Source organism: Macrobrachium rosenbergii, chromosome 27 (assembly GCF_040412425.1).
Source record: "Macrobrachium rosenbergii isolate ZJJX-2024 chromosome 27, ASM4041242v1, whole genome shotgun sequence".
Classification (NCBI taxonomy): domain Eukaryota; kingdom Metazoa; phylum Arthropoda; class Malacostraca; order Decapoda; family Palaemonidae; genus Macrobrachium; species Macrobrachium rosenbergii.
Window position 1 is genome coordinate 41,447,009 of NC_089767.1, and position 20,000 is coordinate 41,467,008.

The window sequence follows — 20,000 nt, forward strand, 5'->3', positions numbered from 1 at the left end:
TTTAATTAATTTCATGGCTTGGCTGCGAGGTGATAAACTGTCCTCGTGCCGTTTGATCGAAATCTGCTTTCTTCAATATCTGGTCAAGGTTTTATACACGTGAGTCTGCAGAGAGAGAGAGAGAGAGAGAGATCCATTTTAAAAATAACTCTCTCTCTCTCTCTCTCTCTCTCTCTCTACTAGATCTTGATGATCCGTGACATCAGAATCATTTTTATTTTTCCTAACAAGAATCTCTATGCAATATTTAACAAGTAAAAAATGCGCCGAAGAAAGTTTTCTGTATAGCACATAATCAAGGCCACCGAAAATACATCTATATTTAGGTGGTCTCGGTATAATGCTGTATGAGCCGCGGCCCATGAAACTCACAGCCGGCCGTGGCGGCCTGTGCTGTTGCGTTGCCAGAAGCACGATTATCGCCAACTTTAATCTTAAATAAAATAAAAACTACTGAGGTTACAGGGCTGCAGTTTGGTATGTTTGATGACTCGAGGGTGGATGATCAACGTACCAATTTGCAGCCCTCTAGCCTCAGTAGTTTTTAAGATCTGGGGGCGGACAGAAAAAAGTGCGGACGGACAGACAAAGCCGGCACAATAGTTTTCTTTTCAGAAAACTAAAAACGATCTGAAATCACGAATCAAAATAAAAGCGGCTTCCTCTGCTTTTAGGACTCAACTTAAACTTTAGATTTTAACGTTTCATGACACAGCTGTTAAATGTAAAGAGCTTTTATATCATTCTCATAAAATACTTCACTGATTCTGAATCAACTTCTTGACTGTTTAATTCTAGGATCTGAACAAGCAAGATAGTTCCAAGTGCTCAGTGCAAGATGGTGGCAAAAATTTTTCTATAACCAGTTTTGTGAAATATTTCCTTTGGCGAGCAGTGCGTATATCCTTACTTTTTAAAAGAACTCAGGATATCTGATAAACTCATAATGATGTTCCTTTGTATCTCGAATACACAAGCGGTCTTGACTCCTGGAAGTTGCTATTCTTCAACCTATAGACGTGACCGTTCAATCAGCTTAATGTTTCCTATATATATAATTGTAGATTCGTGCGTCGTTTTTACGCGGCACTCACTACAAGCAAATTATTCGCCGTACGTAAGGAAGGCCATACGTGCTACGTACTTGAATGATATCCACACATACACAAACACACACACACAGTTTGGTTAAAAGGTTTAGCTCGGTCGAAGTTCGTAGCACGCGACGGTAATTAAATCGGATCAAACCAAACTGTAGCCGAACAGCTTAATGTTGCACGAGGCTGCCCCCTACCCCCAAATTCCCAAAACCCCCCACCCCACCCAACCCCCGACCTTGGGAATCTAAGTGGCAGGGGGTAGGGAGGGAGGGAAGTGTCCAAAAAAGTGGTAAGATACAGAATGAGCACAAAGTTCTCATGTGAAAATTTAACAAAATCCAAAGGCTATTAAAAGCAGAGTAGGTTAATGAGTATTACCATTTTCGTACTGCTTTAAATGTTTACCCGAATCCTGTTTGGAACTGGAATGGGAATATAAACTATAGTCCAAAAGCCAAGCGCTTGGATCTACGAGGTCATTCGGCGCTGAAAATAATGTTGAAACAATTGTTAGGAGAGGGTGGAAAGTACGATGGAAGAAAGAGAATATGAACGGAGGTATCGTAAAAGGAATGAAAGGGGTTGCAGCTAGAGGGCCGAAGGGACGCTACAAAGAACCTAAAGTATTGCCTACAGTGCGCCGTATGAGATGCATTGACGGCACTAACCCCCTACGGGAAGAATGCTGCGTGAGAAAGTTCAGTATCCAACTAAGCATTTATGGAAGGTTGAACAACATTTCCAGGTAAAACTTTATTTACCTGAATTGAACTGAAAACATAGAATTTAGGACAAAGGCCAAGCACTGGGACCTATGAGGTCATTCGGCGCTGAAACGGAAACTGACAGTAAAAATTTTGAAAGGTGTAACAGGAGGAAAACCTCAAAGCAGTTGCACCATGACTCAATTGTTAGGAGAGGGTTGAGGAAAGTAAGACGGAAGAAAGAGAATATGAGAGGAGGTACAGTAAAAGAAACGAAAGGGGTTTCAGCTATTACTTATTTTAACGTTACTGGAGAGAACAATTTAACAGCAACGTCTCATTTCAACGAACGAACTTACGAGCGGGAACGACCTCTGAGGATTTTGATGACGAGCGTCAAAATTCAAGCGTAAAGTATATTTACTCTCCCAACATCACTCAGCTTTTGTGATGACCGGGGTATTTGCTGTCTGGTACAAAAGGTTAATACAAATCGATACATCAAACTTCAGACAATAAAGGCTTCTTTGAAGCGCCAAACCAATCATGTTGTGCAGGCGCTCTTTTTGGGATTTGTCTGTCAAGGGCACCTTTACTTGTATTTAATGAAAAGCCGAATTTTCTATAGCATATACAGATAATCAGGGTCTATGCTATTAAATCCTGAGAGTCAGGATCTATGCTACTCAATCCTGATAATCAGGATCTATGCTATTCAATCCTGAGAGTCAGGATCTATGCTGTTAAATCCTGATAATCAGGATCTATGCTGTTAAATCCTGATAATCAGGATCAATGCTATTAAATCCTGAGAATCAGGATCTATACTATTAAATCCTGAGAATCAGGATCTATGCTATTAAATCTTGATAATCAGGATCTATGCTATTAAATCTTGATAATCAGGATCTATGCTATTAAATCAGAATGTTATTAACCTGAAACCAATCCTCAAGATCTGACAATCAGGATCTATGCTACTCAATCCTGATAATCAGAATCTATGCTATTCAATCCTGAGAGTCAGGATCTATGCTATTAAATCCTGACAATCAGGATCTATGCTATTAAATCCTGAGAATCAGGATCTATGCTACTAAATTCTGATAATCAGGAGCTATGCTATTAAATCCTGAGAATCAGGATCTATGCTACTCAATCCTGAGAATCAGGATCTATGCTATTAAATCCTGACAATCAGGATCTATGCTATTAAATCCTGAGAATCAGGATCTATGCTACTAAATTCTGATAATCAGGAGCTATGCTATTCAATCCTGAGAATCAGACCCTGTACAGGAACTTACTCCCTGCTTTTGGGTTCCTTCGTCCATTATCTAAAATGAATTCCCGCTACTGTCTGTGGTACCTGGTGCTATATACAGTACCTCCATTTCAGGTATAATTCGTTCCTTGTACTGTTTCTTACGTTTTCATTTCAAGCGTCGCTCTCTCACTTTGGTTTTTTTTTAGGTTTTCATTTAGAGAGCTGCTTTCTAATTTGCGCTCTTCATATTTTTCATCTCTTTTGTATTTTTCCGACAATGACGTACAGTGAAAAAAATCAATTGATAATATCATCTGACTGACAGAAAATTATGGCTCAAATTTTTCTAAAGTTTCCAGAAAATAATTATTCAAGGAAAACAATTGGTAATATCATATGACTGGTGGAAAATTATGGTTCCAATTTTTTGTACAGTCTCCAGAAAATAGTTATTCAAAGAATATATATATTTTTTAAATCTTTAGTGAAATTCTGAAGAAACTTCCAGGAAAGATTTGATGGAAATACCCTTGGCAGAGACTGCCATGAAAACGCTTCTTAAAATATTCTGCAGTAAAATCCAGAAGAAACTAAAATATTCTGCAGTAAAACTCAGAAGAAACTAAAATATTCTGAAGCAAAATCCAGAAGAAACTAAAATATTCTGCAGTAATATTCAGAAGAAACTAAAATATTCTGCAGTAAAATTGAAAAGAAACTAAAATATTCTGCAGTACAATTCAGAAGAGACTAAAATATTCTGCAGTAAAATTGAAAAGAAACTAAAATATTCTGCAGTAAAATTCAAAAGAAACTAAAGTATTCTGCAGTACAATTCAGATGAAACTAAAATATTCTGCAGTAAAATTCAAAAGAAACTAAAATATTCTGCAGTAAAATTCTGAAGAAACGAAAATATTCTGCAGTAAAATTCAAAAGAAACTAAAATATTCTGCAGTAAAATTCAGAAGAAACTAAAATATTCTGCAGTAAAATTCAGAAGAAACTAAAATATTCTGCAGTAAAATTCTGAAGAAACGAAAATATTCGGCAGTACAATTCAGAAGCAGCTAAAATATTCTGCAATAAAATTCAGAAGAAACTTCCCTGATAAATTTCTTCCAAGAAATATTTTAAGCAAAGCAACTCTCCACTGGGAGACACTACCATGAAAACAACTTCCGGAGGGGGAACTTTCCACTGCAAGACCCTTTCAGAAGTGACAATCGACTCGAGAAAGCCTTCAAAGTGAAGGGAACACAAAGTTATAGCAAGCAACGCAATATAACCACAAGGACGCCTAGCTTTCACAGCAGCAACTCGTTGTACACAAACCTGACAGTTAGTCAATAGCTTTTACACGTTCTTGACGGGCAGACATTACGTAAGGTCACGCAAAATAGTCACACAGGTCTTCGTTCAATCCGCCTTTGCTTTCCTGACAAGCAGGATGGATCGTCACAACTAGCTTGAAATCACAATTTTCTTTTGACAGGTGGGATGGACCTGGTTCTTGCTGGGTTGCGCAAGCGTCTGAAATCTCACTTAAATATATAACAGAATGATTTTACTATTATCTAAACAACAAATTTAGTATAAAAACTGTAGCAGAGAAGGTACACTTTCTTAGATTTACGAATTAATAAAAGGAATAAAAATAAAAATCATAACTTTGAGAGGACTATTTGTATTAGAACAAGCGCTGTAATAATGACGATATGACACAGGCACGAAAAAGGATCAAAATAACAGGTTGCATTCTTACTCTCTCCTTATTTATTCCTCGACCATGAAACACATAAACTTCTGTAAAAAGATAATGAGGCCAGAAGCAAGAAGACGAGAAAACCACAAGAAAATATATGAAATAAAAATAGAAACTGATATAAAGAAAAAAATTTTTTTTTTTCACAAGGCACAAGTGAAACCACTTGGAAAAAACTCAATTCAACATCCTCTTCACAAGAAGGGAATATTTTCATCTGCAAATCGACAAAACTAAACTAATTCAGTGACATACGATCGTTCTCAAGGGTGTTTACCTGCTAATTACAAAAGGTACCACCAGCCATGTGTTATCTCGGGTGCGGGGTGGGGGGGTAGAGGGGGGAAAGAGGAAGGAAGTTCAGTGTTGACAAGAGCTCACCGTAATCAATAGATTGGCAGAGTTAGGTGTAAATTGAGGAGGGTACGTTCAAAAGGTAAGTTTAGCCGGCGTTTAACGGGCAATCGATTGCCAAAGATATTCTTAAACATTGAAAAACACTGCAATATCAGGATTTATAAATATCAGTTGAAAACTAAACAACGACTTATATGGACATAAATTTTATGAGCATAAATTTTATCGTAAGGGGATATTTTTAAACATTGACAAACATTGTAAATCAGGATTTACAAGTATCGGTTAAAAACTAAACTACAACTTATATGAACATAAATTTTATCGTATGGGGATATTCTTAAACATTGAAAAACATTGTAATATCAAGATTTAGAAATATCAGTTTAAAATAAACAACAACTTATACGAACATAAATTTTATCCTATGGGGGTATTCTTCAACACTGAAAAACACTGTAATATCATGGTTTACAAATATCTGTTGAAACTAAACTACAACTGGCATGAACATAAATATTATCATGTGGGGATATTCTTACAACATTGAAAAACATTGTAAATCAGGATTTACAAATATCAGTCGAAAACTATGCTACAACCTGCATGAACATGAATTTTACCATCTGGGAAAATCAGACTTTAACGGCAAAATTGACCAAAAAATCAATATTTTAGGAACCCGCCCCTGAGGTAACCCTTACATCAGGGGTTTAGTGTCATCTCGGCTACGGCACATCCCTTATCAGACCAAACAGGCTTTTAGTGTCAACAATCAATCAGGCATCACTCGACCTGAATAACAGGGGGTAATTAATCATCACTAAAGGTTCTTTGCAGCGTCCCTTCGGCCACTAGCTGCAAACCCTTTCATTCCTTTTACTGTAACCCCATTCATATTATCTTTCTTCCATCTTGCTGTCCACCCTCTCCTAACAATTATTTCAAAGTGCAACTGTAAGGTTTTCCTCCTGTTACACCTTTAAGCCTTTCTACTCTCAATTTCCTTTCCAGCCATGAATGACCTCATAGGTCCCAGTGCTTGGCCTTTGGCCTAAATTCTATATTCAATTCAGTTTAATTAATCATAGGGGTCCCAGGAGCAGAGTGTTCTTGTTGTCGTTGGAGTTGCAGGAAGGAAATACAGAGATTTTAATCCTTTCAACCAAGTCATACAGAAGTCTGAGGGCTTCCCAAAAAAGTGTTAGAACAGAACTGAATACAGAATTTAGGCCAAAGGCCAAGCACTGGGACCTATGATGTCATTCAGCGCTGAAACGGAAATTGACAGTAAAAGGTTTGAAAGGCGCAACAGGTGGAAAACCTCAAAACAGTTGCAGTATGAATCAATTGTTAGGAGAGGCTGGAAAGGCAGATGGGAGAAAGAGAATATGAAAGGAGGTAGAGTAAAAGGAACGGAAGGGGTTACAGCTAGGGGCCAAGGAAGGCAAGCTGCAAAGAACCTTAAGTAATGCCTACAGTGTACCGCTTGAGGTGCACTGTCGGCGCTACCCCCCTTACGGGGCCAAAAAAGTGATGGTCATTTGTAAAGCAAACTACACAAAGCAAAAAAAAAAAAAAAAAAAACTGAACGATATGCAAAGGAAAATGTACAATTTCAATGTTAAGTAAGATATTGTCGTATGTACATTTTTTTTTAGGTGGATGCCGTTTCCTATGCAAACCTTTTTAGGATGAGGTTATTGGGCCTTCCCTTACTTCGCACTGGCTCATACTGGCTGTGACCCCACTCCGGTCAACTAACTATAATGAGGCCTTTTTATATCATATATATATATATATATATATATATATATATATATATATATATATATATATATATATATATATATATATATATATATATATATATATATATATATATATATATATATATACATATATATATATATATATATATATATATATATATATATATATATATATATACTGTATATATAATTACATAAAAACGTTCAGCACTTCATATTAGAAATCACAACAGATATGACAGTCAAAAATGCCTCAAGTTTCGAAAAATACCACAGACTACCAGTCAATAACTGGTATAGAAATACAATAATTTTTTTCTTCACATTTCTTCACTTCCTCCTTTAGCGCTGCTATGCTTTTCATTACATTTTCATAGCACTTTCATTACAATTTCATTACAATGAATAACTAAAAATCAATTTAGTGCTGACAGAAACAGGGTACTTTAGCCATGTGAATTAAGAGCTTCGGCTACGCGGCTTATCATTCTAAGGTTATGAATGACAATTGATTATTGGTGAAGCGTTTCGTAACCAACCACAACAGTCATGTGCGACCAAATAATTATAGTTATTCGATAAATGAAAAATAATAATAATAATAATAATATAAGTTATTTAATAAATAAAAAGATAAAAAATAATAGTTATTCTATAAATGAAAAAAAAGAAAAATTATGTCACTTAATAAATGAAAAAATAATACTAGTTATTCAATAAATGATAAAATAAAAAAATAATAATAGTTATCTAATAAATGACAAAAACAAATAAGTTGTTCAATAAATAAAAAATAAAAAAGTTATTCAATAAAGGAAAATATAAAAAATAAGTTATTCATTACATGAAAAAATATAAAAAATAAGTTATTTAATAAATGAAAAATATAAAATAAGTTATTCAATAAATGAAAAAATGTAAGTAGCAATAATTCAATAAATGAAAAATAAAAATAATAAGGTATTCAATATATGAAAAATAAAAATACGTTATTCAATAAATGAAAAATAAAAATATTAGTTGTTCAATAAATGAAAAAAAAAAAATAAGTTATTCAATAAATGAAAAATAAAAATAATAGTTATTTATTAAATGAAAAAAATAAAAAAATAATAGTAATTCAATAAATGAAAAAATAAAAAATAATAGTATTTAATAAATGAAAAACTAAAATAAATAAGTTATTTAATAAATGAAAAAATTAGTAATAGTTGTTCAATAGATGACAAAATACAATAAAAAACGATGACCCACGGCTTATCTAAGAGACTAATACACAGGTCACTTGAAAATGCAACATTGAGGGAGAAATTATACAAACTGAGTAGACAGCGGTTTCTTGAACCATTATCTAACCTAGACGTGGTATTAGTTTCGGTGGAATAATCGAATATCGACCAAAATCACTTTTATCAGTGCTGCTATCTAACCTTCGTTTCTGTTACTGATAGGAAAAAACTATCACCATCAACTGCATAGTTACCGCTGTTGTGAATTTTGTTGACATTTAAGTCCTCCTGGGCCTGTTTCTTAGGCTGACAGCCAGTGGGGGACAGGTCCCAATGCCTATGACATGTGGCCAGTGTGACGCAAGCCCGAAGGTTGGTACCTATTCTCTACTGAACCTCTCGGGTTTTTTCCGACCGTTAGGTTGACGGGCTACCGGATATTTGCAGGGGGCGCAATCCGAGCTATCAGTGAGTGGCGGGATTTGAACCCCGGACCTCTCGGCTGGTAGCCGAGAATCCTACCAATACGCCACCATGGTGGAATAGTTGACATGGTTGCAGTTAAATTATAAATATCAAGTTTACAGGTTCCACGGTCTTGTAATCTTTAAATTTCAAAACAACTATACAACAAGAAGTGTAACTTTTTCATTACGTGTTGCACTTTGATAGCATAAGCCAGATAATCGAAGTATTCCTAATAATTATTACAGTACTTCATGTGTTTCTATTTAAACTGCGCATTTTCAGTAACTGAAATGAAATAGGTTGAAGTTGGTAAGATTAAAAGTTCATCTAACAGTAAAAACAAGTAAAATATGCGCCCAAGTTTCTTCAGCTCAATCGAGTTTTCTGTACAGCCGCTACAGCGTATAACCAAGGCCACCGAAAATAGATCTATCTTTAGGTGAGCCGGGTCCCATGAAACTTTAACCACTCCCCCAGTGGTGGCCAATTCTATATCGTTGCCAGAAGTACGATTATGGCTAACTTTAACCTTAAAAATAAAAACTACTGAGGTTAGAGGGCTGCAATTTAGTGTGGTTGATGACTGGAGAGTGGATGACTAACATACCAATTTTCAGCCCTCTAGCTTCAGTAGTTTTTAAGATCATAGGGCGGACAGAAAAAGTGCGAACGGACAGAAAAAGCCGGCACAATAGTTTTCTTTTACAGAAAACGAAAATCTAGTAACTGACTTTCTCGGGAGTGTTGGCAGAAGAGGGGCGTATATTCAAGAACTTCCTTTGCTGCAATGAAACTTTGGCTCCATCATTATTGGATAATGATGATAGCTATCGAATGGGATCGAACATTTTGTGGTTCCGTCAAGTTAAAAACTGAATTTCCCAATGACTCATCAAGGTCGCTTCTACAAGTATCGACCATCGTTCTGTTCGAGGTCTCTCCTACAAGAGAGAGAGAGAGAGAGAGAGAGAGAGAGAGAGAGAGAGAGAGAGAGAGAGAGAGAGAGAGAGAGAGCAACTACAGAGAGAGAGAGAGAGAGAGAGAGAGAGAGAGAGAGAGAGAGAGAGAGAGAGCAACTACTACAGAACTTGAAGACATCGACCCAAAACATAATAAGGAGTCAGAGAGAGAGAGAGGCGGGGGAGGGGAGGGGGGGGGGCAACTACTACAAAACTTTATAAGACATCGAGGGTTACAGAGAGAGAGAGAGAGAGAGAGAGAGAGAGAGAGAGAGAGAGAGAGAGAGAGAGAGCAACTGCTACAGAACTTGAAAAGGCACCGACCCAAAACAATAAGGAGAGAGAGAGAGAGAGAGAGAGAGAGAGAGAGAGAGAGAGAGATAGAACTACTGCAAAACTTTAAACGACATCGACCCAAAACATAATAAGACAGACAGAGGGTTACAAGAGAGAGAGAGAGAGAGAGAGAGAGAGAGAGAGAGAGAGAGAGAGAGAGAGAGAATTATAACATTTAAATCGATCGAGGCACCCTTTAACCTTCCAAACCAAACACGATGAAAAATAACGCTGTTATGCCAAGCATAGCCTTCTCCTTTATAGATCTGGACGAAAGCAAGCGCTTGAAAAAAAAAAAAAAAAAGGTCAGGTCGTACAATCTACAACGACAACGGTTGCATTTCGTGCTTCGCAGGTCGATGAGAACTTAAAAGGGAAGGAGAGAATACACTTAAAAGAACAAGAGTTTTAATGGACACTGACAATCATTAGACAGGCGTATTCAGACCCTCCCCAACAAAGGCATATTTAAATAGATATTCTAGATTTCTTACGGATTACTTTACACGAATTCAAGGAACCTTAACTCTTATCAGAATATAAATCAAAAGTGAACAAGACAAAGGGTGTTTTTGCAAGGGTCTGTAGCTGTGACCGGATGGGTTTGGGGCGCATGAAAGGGTGGTTGCGCTAGGTGACTTATACGAAAAAGTAAACGACAGAGAAATAGGAGGCTAGCAATGTGGGCCGACACAGAGTTTCATGGAGTAAACGTTAACGGGAATTTTTGTGAAAATGTGTCCGTAAAAGGCCTTGACTTCTGGAAATACATGGTTTCCGAAGAAAATAGTAAGGAATAGAGTTCGTTATATTCTACACCAGTAGAGAATAGATGGAGGAGTAAGTTGGTGGATGGAATGTCAATTGCAAGACAGAAGGGAAGATTGTATACAGGAATACTAGGAGTAATAAGACGGCTAAGAAAATAAGAATTTCCATGACAAAGCAAACTGACAGAGCAAGACTGAGCAGAATTAGTGGGTCCCAGAGTAAAAGACGTACATAGCCACAAGAGACCTACAAAGAATGCAGCTGTGAGTAAAAAAAACGAATTATGAATGAAGAGTGGCACGATTGATGTTTTCGTACGATACAGTACTGATTACAGACAGTGGAAAGAACTACAAAACCTAGAGAAAGAATGACAAATAGTGTTGGAACGAGGAGGAAGTACAGAGGAAAGGTGAGCAAGAGCAAGGCATTGAGGCTCAATGGCGAACGAGACGGAGCAATGAATATTAACACGGATGGCGGTCGAATGGAGGCTGATGATTCATACAGTTATCTGGGAGAAAATATCACGGATGAGGGTTAGGCGAGAGAGAGACGGCGAGGCACAGAATAAGTGAAGGAAGGCTGAACTGAATTGAATTGAATAGGGAGTTTAGGCCAAAGGCCAAGCACTGGGACCAATGGGGTCATTCAGCGCCGAAACGGAAATTGACAGTAAAAGGTCTGACAGGTGTAACAGGAGGAAAACCTCAAAGCAGTTGCACTATGAAGCAATTGTTAGGAGAGGGTGGAAAGTAAGATGGAAGAAAGAGAATATGAAAGGAGGTGCAGTAAAAGGAAAGCATGAGGTGCACTGATGGCACTAACCCCCTACGGGGTACACACAGTGAAAATCTACCATGGCCTCAGCGAGGCTTGAATTTGGGTCGTCCCTCAGAGTGAGTGTGGTTTCTATTGGGCAACCAAGAACCAACTCTGCTTTTAAGGAAGCGAAGTTTGGATATTGAATAAAGAAATTAAAACATAAATAAAACTAAAACTGCGGAGATCAATATTATATATATATATATATATATATATATATATATATATATATATATATATATATATGTATATATCTACTGTATTATATATATATATATATATATATATATAAAAAAATATATGTATATATCTACTGTATTATATTATATATATATATATATATATATGATTATAATCGCTTTTGTACGTGATTCATTTATCACACATTACCTCAGGTGAAAAATAAGAGACGGGGCATAGGCCCTAACCGGTTTCGACTTTATTTTCAAGCCATTGACGAAGGACTGATAGAGAGTATTAGAAGTCACAAATACATATACTACAGGAACAGTATTGACTGGGTGGATATGTAGTCTCTAGCGGTTGCGTATGTTCGTCAGTACTGTTCCTGTAGTACATATATTTGTGACTTCTAATACTCTGTATCAGTCCTTCGTCAATGGCTTGAAAATAAAGTCGAAACCGGTCAGGACCTACACCCCGTCTCTTATTTTTCACCTGTGGTAATGTGATATATATAATATATATATATAAATATATATATATATATATATATATATATATATATATATATATATATATATATATATCAGACAGTCGTACCTGCCACCCAACCCCCCAACCACGAGAGGCAGAGAGGGATCGATTTCTAAGTTCCCCAGACTGGAGCATTAACGGGGCAAATGCCTCACAGTCGAGGAAAACAACCCATCATCGTAAAATGACTGGTATTCACCGGCCATGGGGAATTTATGCGCCAAGAGCATAATATATTCTATTTGTAGTGAGTGTAATGCGTGGCTGAGGGAAGATTAAAAGTCATTAATACCTAAAAGAAGATATTTACCACTGGTAATCGAAATGTATTTATTTAGAAAGAAATTCTGGTCGTTTTTATATGTTCTGTGTTTCTGTTGCCACAATAACTCACAGTCGTTCACAACCCTTTCAAGGTGAAGACATTTTTCCTCGATTTGGGTCACACGAAGACAACCGTTTAACAGCTAAGGTCACACTAGATTGCCATTTAAAAACTTGGTCACATAAGGCACTACCATTTAACAGCTTAGGTCACACTAGATTGCCATTTAAAAACTTTGGTCACATAAGGCACTACCATTTAACAGCTAAGGTCACACTAGATTGCTATTTAAAAACTAGGGTCACACAAGGAAAAGGCATTTAACAACTATGATCACACAAGGCACTGCCATTTCAAAATTCTGATCACACAAGGAACTGCCATTTAAAAACTATGGTTACGCAAAGTACTGCCATTTAACATCTAGGTTCACACGAGGCACTGTCATTTAACAGCCAATACTGCATGAGGATTGCCATTCAACAGCTAAGGTCACACCAGATTGCCATTTAAAAACTAGGGTCACATAAGGGCTTGCCATGTAACAATTATGATCACACAAGGAATTGCCATTTAAAAACAATGGTTACACAAGAACCTGCCATTTAACAACTAGGGTCACACGAGGCACTGCCATTTAACAACCGATATCACATGAGGCACACTGCCATTTAATAACTAGAGGCACTGTCATTTAATAACTAGGATCACACAAAGCACTGCCATTTAACATCTAGGTATACACGAGGCACTGCCATTTAACAACCAATATCACACAAGGCACAGCCATTTAATATCTAGGGTCTCACAAGGCACTGCCATCTAACAACCATATAACATGAGGATTGCCATTTAAAAACTAGGGTCACATAAGGCACTGCCATTAAAAACTATGGTTACACAAGAAACTGTCATTTAACAACTAAGGTCAAACGAAGCACTGCCATTTAAAAACTATGGTCACACGAGGCACTCCCATTTAACAACTATGACCAAATAAAGCACTGCCATTTAACAACCAATATCACAAAGGCACTGCCATTTAACAACCAATATCACACAGGCACTGCCATTTAACAACCAGCAATATCGCACAAGGCGACTGCCATTTAACCACAGATATCACACAGGCACTGCCATTTAACAACCATTATCACACTTCTCACTTCCATTTAACAACCAATACCAAAAGGCACTGATGTTAACATCTAATTCACATCAGGCACATGGAGATCTAAAAATTGCCTTTACACAGAAAGCAAACGCAAAACCAGCACTTTTAACTCTTTGGTCGACGTCGTGGATGTTTCGGATGATCCCGGCAACTTGTATGACCCCAGTCTATGGCGTCTTCTCTGAAATCGATATGACCTTGTCCTGAAGAGGTTTTGATGTTCTGTTGTTTAGGTAGGACATGGAGATCTGAAACCACATTCATTTTAAGATAAATATTTTTTAACTGGGCTAAATGTCATGTTATTTTTTTAAACTGATGATCTGGGGAAATCTCTGAGTACTGATACCTAGTTTATGGTGAAGAAGAAATGCATATTAAAATTTGTCCTGAAGGGGTTGGTCTGTTGTTTAATTGTGGGTTAAAACCACCCTTCATTTTATATAAATATTTTTACAGGAGGTAACTTGTTTTAAACTGATCACCTGGGAAATTTCTGAGTACTGATACCTACTTTAACGTGAAGTCGAAATGCATATTAAAATTTGTCCTGAAGAGGTTGGTCTATTGTTTAATTATGGGTTAAAACCACCCTTCATTTTATGTATATATTTTTTTCATAGGAGGTAACTTGATATAGGTTTGTAAATAGGTCGTGGCCAAATCTGCATCAATAGAGAATTCTGTAAACAAGCCTGAAGAAATATGTTCCTCTACATGGTTGTTCTAATTGGACCTTAATGTGTGTATGTACGTATGTTCATTCTTTTATTTTGCCCATATACCAAACACTGGGTCTGTCACAAGGCAAAACATAATTGTACACAGACCTAGTGTTTGGTATATGGGCAAAATAAAAGGTGTACATACATACACACACACACAGAAATACACAGACCGAGGAGAGAGCAATATCTCCCTATCACGATGAGCCGCTCGATATTTCATCAGGGCAAGAGAGAGCTGATGAATATTGATTGTTTAGCGTCACGTTGCGAAAGAGTTTCCGATAGCTGCCTGTGACGTCAAAATTTCTCTCTCATTTATTTGGCAATGGAGGAGGAGGAGTGCGCGTTATTAGCCTAAATGGGTTGTTTGGTTACGGTTGGGCAACACCCATACGTTAAAATTTTATGGAGGTGGATTTAAGCTCTTTCTCTCTCTCTCTCTCTCTCTCTCTCTCTCTCTCTCTCTCTCATATATACTGTACATATAAATATAAATATATATATATATATATATATATATATATATATATATATATATATATATATATATATATATATATATATATATATATATATATATATATATATATATATATGAACATTTATATATACATATACATACATATCTACATATAGGCTACATATATATATATATAATATATATATACATATATATATATGCATATGCATATATATATATATATATATATATATATATATATATATATATATATATATATATATATATATATATACACAGAAACAGATAGATATGGATTTTCTTGGCGGTCACCCACCCAAAAACTGACCGGACCCCAAAGCTGCTGCTCAACCTCGCTCATGAGATGATTGGCAGTAGAAGACAAAATAAAAAAGCAAAACATTACCAGTTGGATTTTCTTTCTAATTCCAATAAAAAAAAGAAACAGATTAGGTTAATACTTCTGTGCTGAAACCATCTTACACCGATAACCGCCGATTTAGATAAATTGCAGATAAATGCACAGCCTTTTCTTGGTCATCGGTAAATGTCTCCTCAGAGAACAATATTATACCAGTAAAAAATGCGTCGAAGTTTCCTCGGGGCAATCGAGTTTTCTGTACAGTCGCTACAGCGTATAATCAAGGCGACCAAAAGATAGATCTATCTTCCGGGGGTCTCGGTATAATAGATCTATCTTTCGGTGGTCTTGGTATAATGCTGTATGAGCTGCGGCCCATGAAACTTCAACCACGGCTCGGTGGTGGCCTGTCCAATATCGTTGCCAGAAATACGATTATGGCTAACTTGAACTTAAATAAAATAAAAACTGGTGAGGATTGAGGGCTGCAATTTGGTATGTTTGATGACTGGAGGGTGGATGATCAACATACCAATTTGCAGCCCTCTAGCCTCAGTAGTTTTTAAGATCTGAGGGCGGACAGAAAAAGTGCGGACAGAAAAAAGTGCGGACAGAGAAAAAGTGCGGACAGAAAAAGTGCGGACAGAAAAAGTGCGAACAGAAAAAATGCGGACAGAAAAAGTGCGGACAGAAAATGTGCGGACGGGCAGACAAAGCCGGCACAATAGTTTTCTTTTCAGAAAACTAAAAAAAAAAAAAAGATAGACGAATTATTCATCTATAATTCTACTAAATCAGAGAATCGATTTATCTACAAGAAGAGCTCAAACAAGACAGGTACTCTGAACTCAATTGAAGTGTCTTTGACAAATGCCAATACGATATTAAAGGCCATGTTTTGGCATATTCAGTACGGGCTGGAAAAGCAATTTAGGGTCGTGCATATTATGCAGAAGGGGTTAGTGTAGTTCAAGGCTGAAAAATAAAGTATTTGGACTTAAAACGAAGCACAGAGAGAGAGAGAGAGAGAGAGAGAGAGAGAGAGAGAGAGAGAGAGAGAGAGATTCTGACGCGTACAATCACGAAGCAGAACGTATCGCATGATTTATCATTTCATGGAAGCAATAAGGGCGCGCTTATCTTTTAGTGTCGTGGTGTTCTCCTGTATGTGATTTTCCGTTTTTAGTTTTCTGTAAAAGAAAACTATTGTGCCGGTTTTGTCTGCCCGTCCGCACTTTTTTCTGTCCGCACTTTTTCTGTCCGCCCTCAGATCTTAACAACTACTGAGGCTACAGGGCTGAAAACTGGTATGTTGATCATCCACCCTCCAATCATCAAACATACCAAATTACAGCCCTCTAGCCTCGGTACTTTTTATTTTATTTAAGGTTAAAGTTAGCCATAATCGTGTTTCTGGACACCACCGGGCCGTGGTTAAAGATTCATGAGCCGCGGCTCATACAGCATTCTACCGAGACCATCGGAAGATAGATCTATTTTCGGTGGCCTTGATTATGGGCTGTACAGAAATCTCGATTCTTCGGCGCATTTTTTACTTATGTTTTATTTTCTCAGTTTCGACATGAAATGCCGTTCCTGCCCCTAGTCATGTTTCAGATTACTTTCTCTCTCTCTCTCTCTCTCTCTCTCTCTCTCTCTAAGTATACACACACTCACATACACACCCTCAAACAAGTGATTGTGAATAACAATGGTGAATTACTAAAATGTAAAAAGGACATTAACTTAAATTGGTGAATTCTTCATAGCGAGGAGTAATGATGCAAAATTTAATATCTTTAAAGTAATAGGCCGTATACAACAAAAAATCTACCTGAAAAAGGATAACACCTTTGATTTGAGGAGGACATTGTTATGAGACTAAAATGATTTGGTATCGTATTATTTATTTATTAAGGCATAATTAACACGTAAAAATAAGATAACATTTTTCCACCTGAAAGAATCTTTCGGAACTAATCCTAGCGCTGTACTATAAAGTATAATCTCTAGGAATACTATAATAGTTTTGCCTAGAGTCATTTGCAAGAATGTGGCAGTGAAATTTTTAAGTATTTATCAATAAACATGAAATAATAATAATAAAATAAAATTAAGGCATGGTAATAATACGAAGAACAAAAATAAAAAAAAGTAATATAGAAGTGAGATATCTGATCGCGTAATTCGTGGAAAGGGGAATGACGTAACTTCCGTGTAAGGGGAGGGGGGCAGTGGTAGGCATCCAGTTGGCCATATAGGAAGTGACGTCTGAGGATGACGTCAGAAGTGACGCACGTACACACACACACACGGTAGTAATTTTACGAGAGAGAGAGAGAGAGAGAGAGAGAGAGAGAGAGAGAGAGAGAGAGAGAGAGAGAGAGAGAGAGAGATATTAGATGGTAAATTCTTTTTTATTTAAAGAGAGAGAGAGAGAGAGAGAGAGAGAGAGAGAGAGAGAGAGAGAGAGAGAGAGAGAGAGGTCGTGATTAGATGCTAATTTTTTCAATTTAAAAAGAGAGAGAGAGAGAGAGAGAGAGAGAGAGAGAGAGAGAGAAACTTCATTCATTTACCGATTAGTTTAAACTCTGTTCTAATTAAAGTAAGGCGCGAGACTACCACACGGCTTATCAGTTATTACATCCAAAAAGGACACGCTGAATCTTCTTATCTTTTTTTCTTTCAGAGATAAAAAATCCGTCAACTTCATTATGCCACGACAAAGCAAAGCTGTTTCATAACTAGGTAACAGAAAAAAAAAATTGGAATAGAAAATAGAAAAAAAAAACAGAAAAATCAGAATGAGAAACAGAGATTACTAAAAAGATAAGCAGTCATTATGTCTTCATTATCATCATCCTATTTTGTCAAGAGGCCATAACGTGGGCCAAATGTCACTGATAAAGCACGAATTTTAGCAGCAGCTAAATGAGTGCTTTATCATCACGAATATTGCGCCATTCTGCATGACAGTCCTTATTTATTTTTACTGTGCTGGACATTTTCCTAGAATTTCACAAGGACCTTTTATTCATCTACCTAATTTTGCAATGATAATGGCACTGATTTCAACACACCGCAACGGATGACATTAAAACGAACTGATTTTATACAAAATACCTTATTAAGTGTGTATAAAAATCGCAGGGGTCAATATATTTTTTATTATTATACATTCACCTTTCATTTATTGAGCTATATTTGCAAACGATCATATCACAGGAACTGCAATCAACATAAAAATTCTTATCCAATATGCATAAAAATCCCATGGTAAAAAAATCCTAGTCTGGCTTCAGACCCTAACAGAGTAATCCTAAGCCATTTCATGGTGACCAAAGATAAGGTTTGAGTATATATCCTTTTTTATGAGTGTCATATCTCATGCAATGACCTTCAAGAATTCTATCCCATTCGCGAATTTATGTTTAACCTACGTTACTCCTCCGGAGAAAAATAACATATTTCTGGACACCCCAATGCATTATACGATGTCAAACCAACGTTTTTTCAGATGTATGGATATATTTCTTACAGTATATTTGTCTTCATACAGTATGAACTGTCTCATTTCATTAAAGTCCATTTTGACCTGTTTTTATAGAATAAAAATAGTCTCTGAAATTCTCTCTCTGTCATCATCATCCATCTGTAAAAGATACTTTCTTTTATCTCCTACCAACTATGAGTATTTTATACTCAACATATTGATTATGTTTTCATCAAAAAGATGAAACAAGTCATTTTACAACAACAAATAACAAAAAATCTAAAATGTTACTAACACTCCAAGGGTACGAAATGTGGTCTAATTTGAACAACCCCCCAGGGTACAAAATGTGGTCTAATTCGAACAACCCCCAGAATACAAAATGTGGTCTAATTCGAACAACCCCCCAAAGTACAAAATGTGGTCTAATTCGAACACCCCAAGGGTACAAAATGTGGTCTAATTCAAACACCCCCAGGGTACAACATTCCCAAGGGTACAAAATGTGGTCTACTTCCTACAAGATTCAAATTTCTACTGTCAAAGACTTCTTGCTCACTCCCCTCATTAATTCAAACAAGTACTGGAAAGGACAGGAATAGCTCTACCAATTATGAATGACATATATATATATATATATATATATATATATATATATATATATATACACACACACACACACACACACACACTACCAATACAAATCCTTGAATTCCATTCTCGTTCACACTCCACACAACATCCAATACGCTCTCAATAGGGTCTTCATATAAAATACATCACGCCGACAGCCGCACCAACTTTAACATTCTTTGCTGAAATTAAGGAAAAAGGAAAAGAAAAACATAAGTTACAAAAAGGAAGGAAGAGATAAAAACTTGAATAAGTATCTAGCTATCTAAGTATCTATCTGCAAGTGATTAGAATCCTGAGACCTATTTTGGGCTTATGCCACCTTCTACATTTACCCTACGAACGAGGGATATACTGAAATGAACTAAATATAGAATTTAGGCCAAAGGCCAAGCACTGGGACCTATGAGGTCATTCAGCTCTGAAACGGGAACTGGCAGTAAAAGGTTTGGAAGGTGTAACAGGAGGAAAACCTCAAAGCAGTTGCGCTATGACTCAATTGTTAGGAGAGGGTGGAAAGTAAGATGGAAGAAAG

General features: G+C 36.6%; 1 protein-coding gene across 1 annotated transcript in view; it reads right to left on the bottom strand.

The window, feature by feature from the left end:
- LOC136853333 (kinesin-like protein KIF19) overlaps positions 1-20,000 on the bottom strand; it is a 123,106-nt gene that overhangs the window by 59,986 nt on the left and 43,120 nt on the right. Inside the window, 1 exon segment of the mRNA XM_067128695.1 lies at positions 13,967-14,017. Within this exon segment, the coding sequence (XP_066984796.1) occupies positions 13,967-14,017 (51 nt within the window).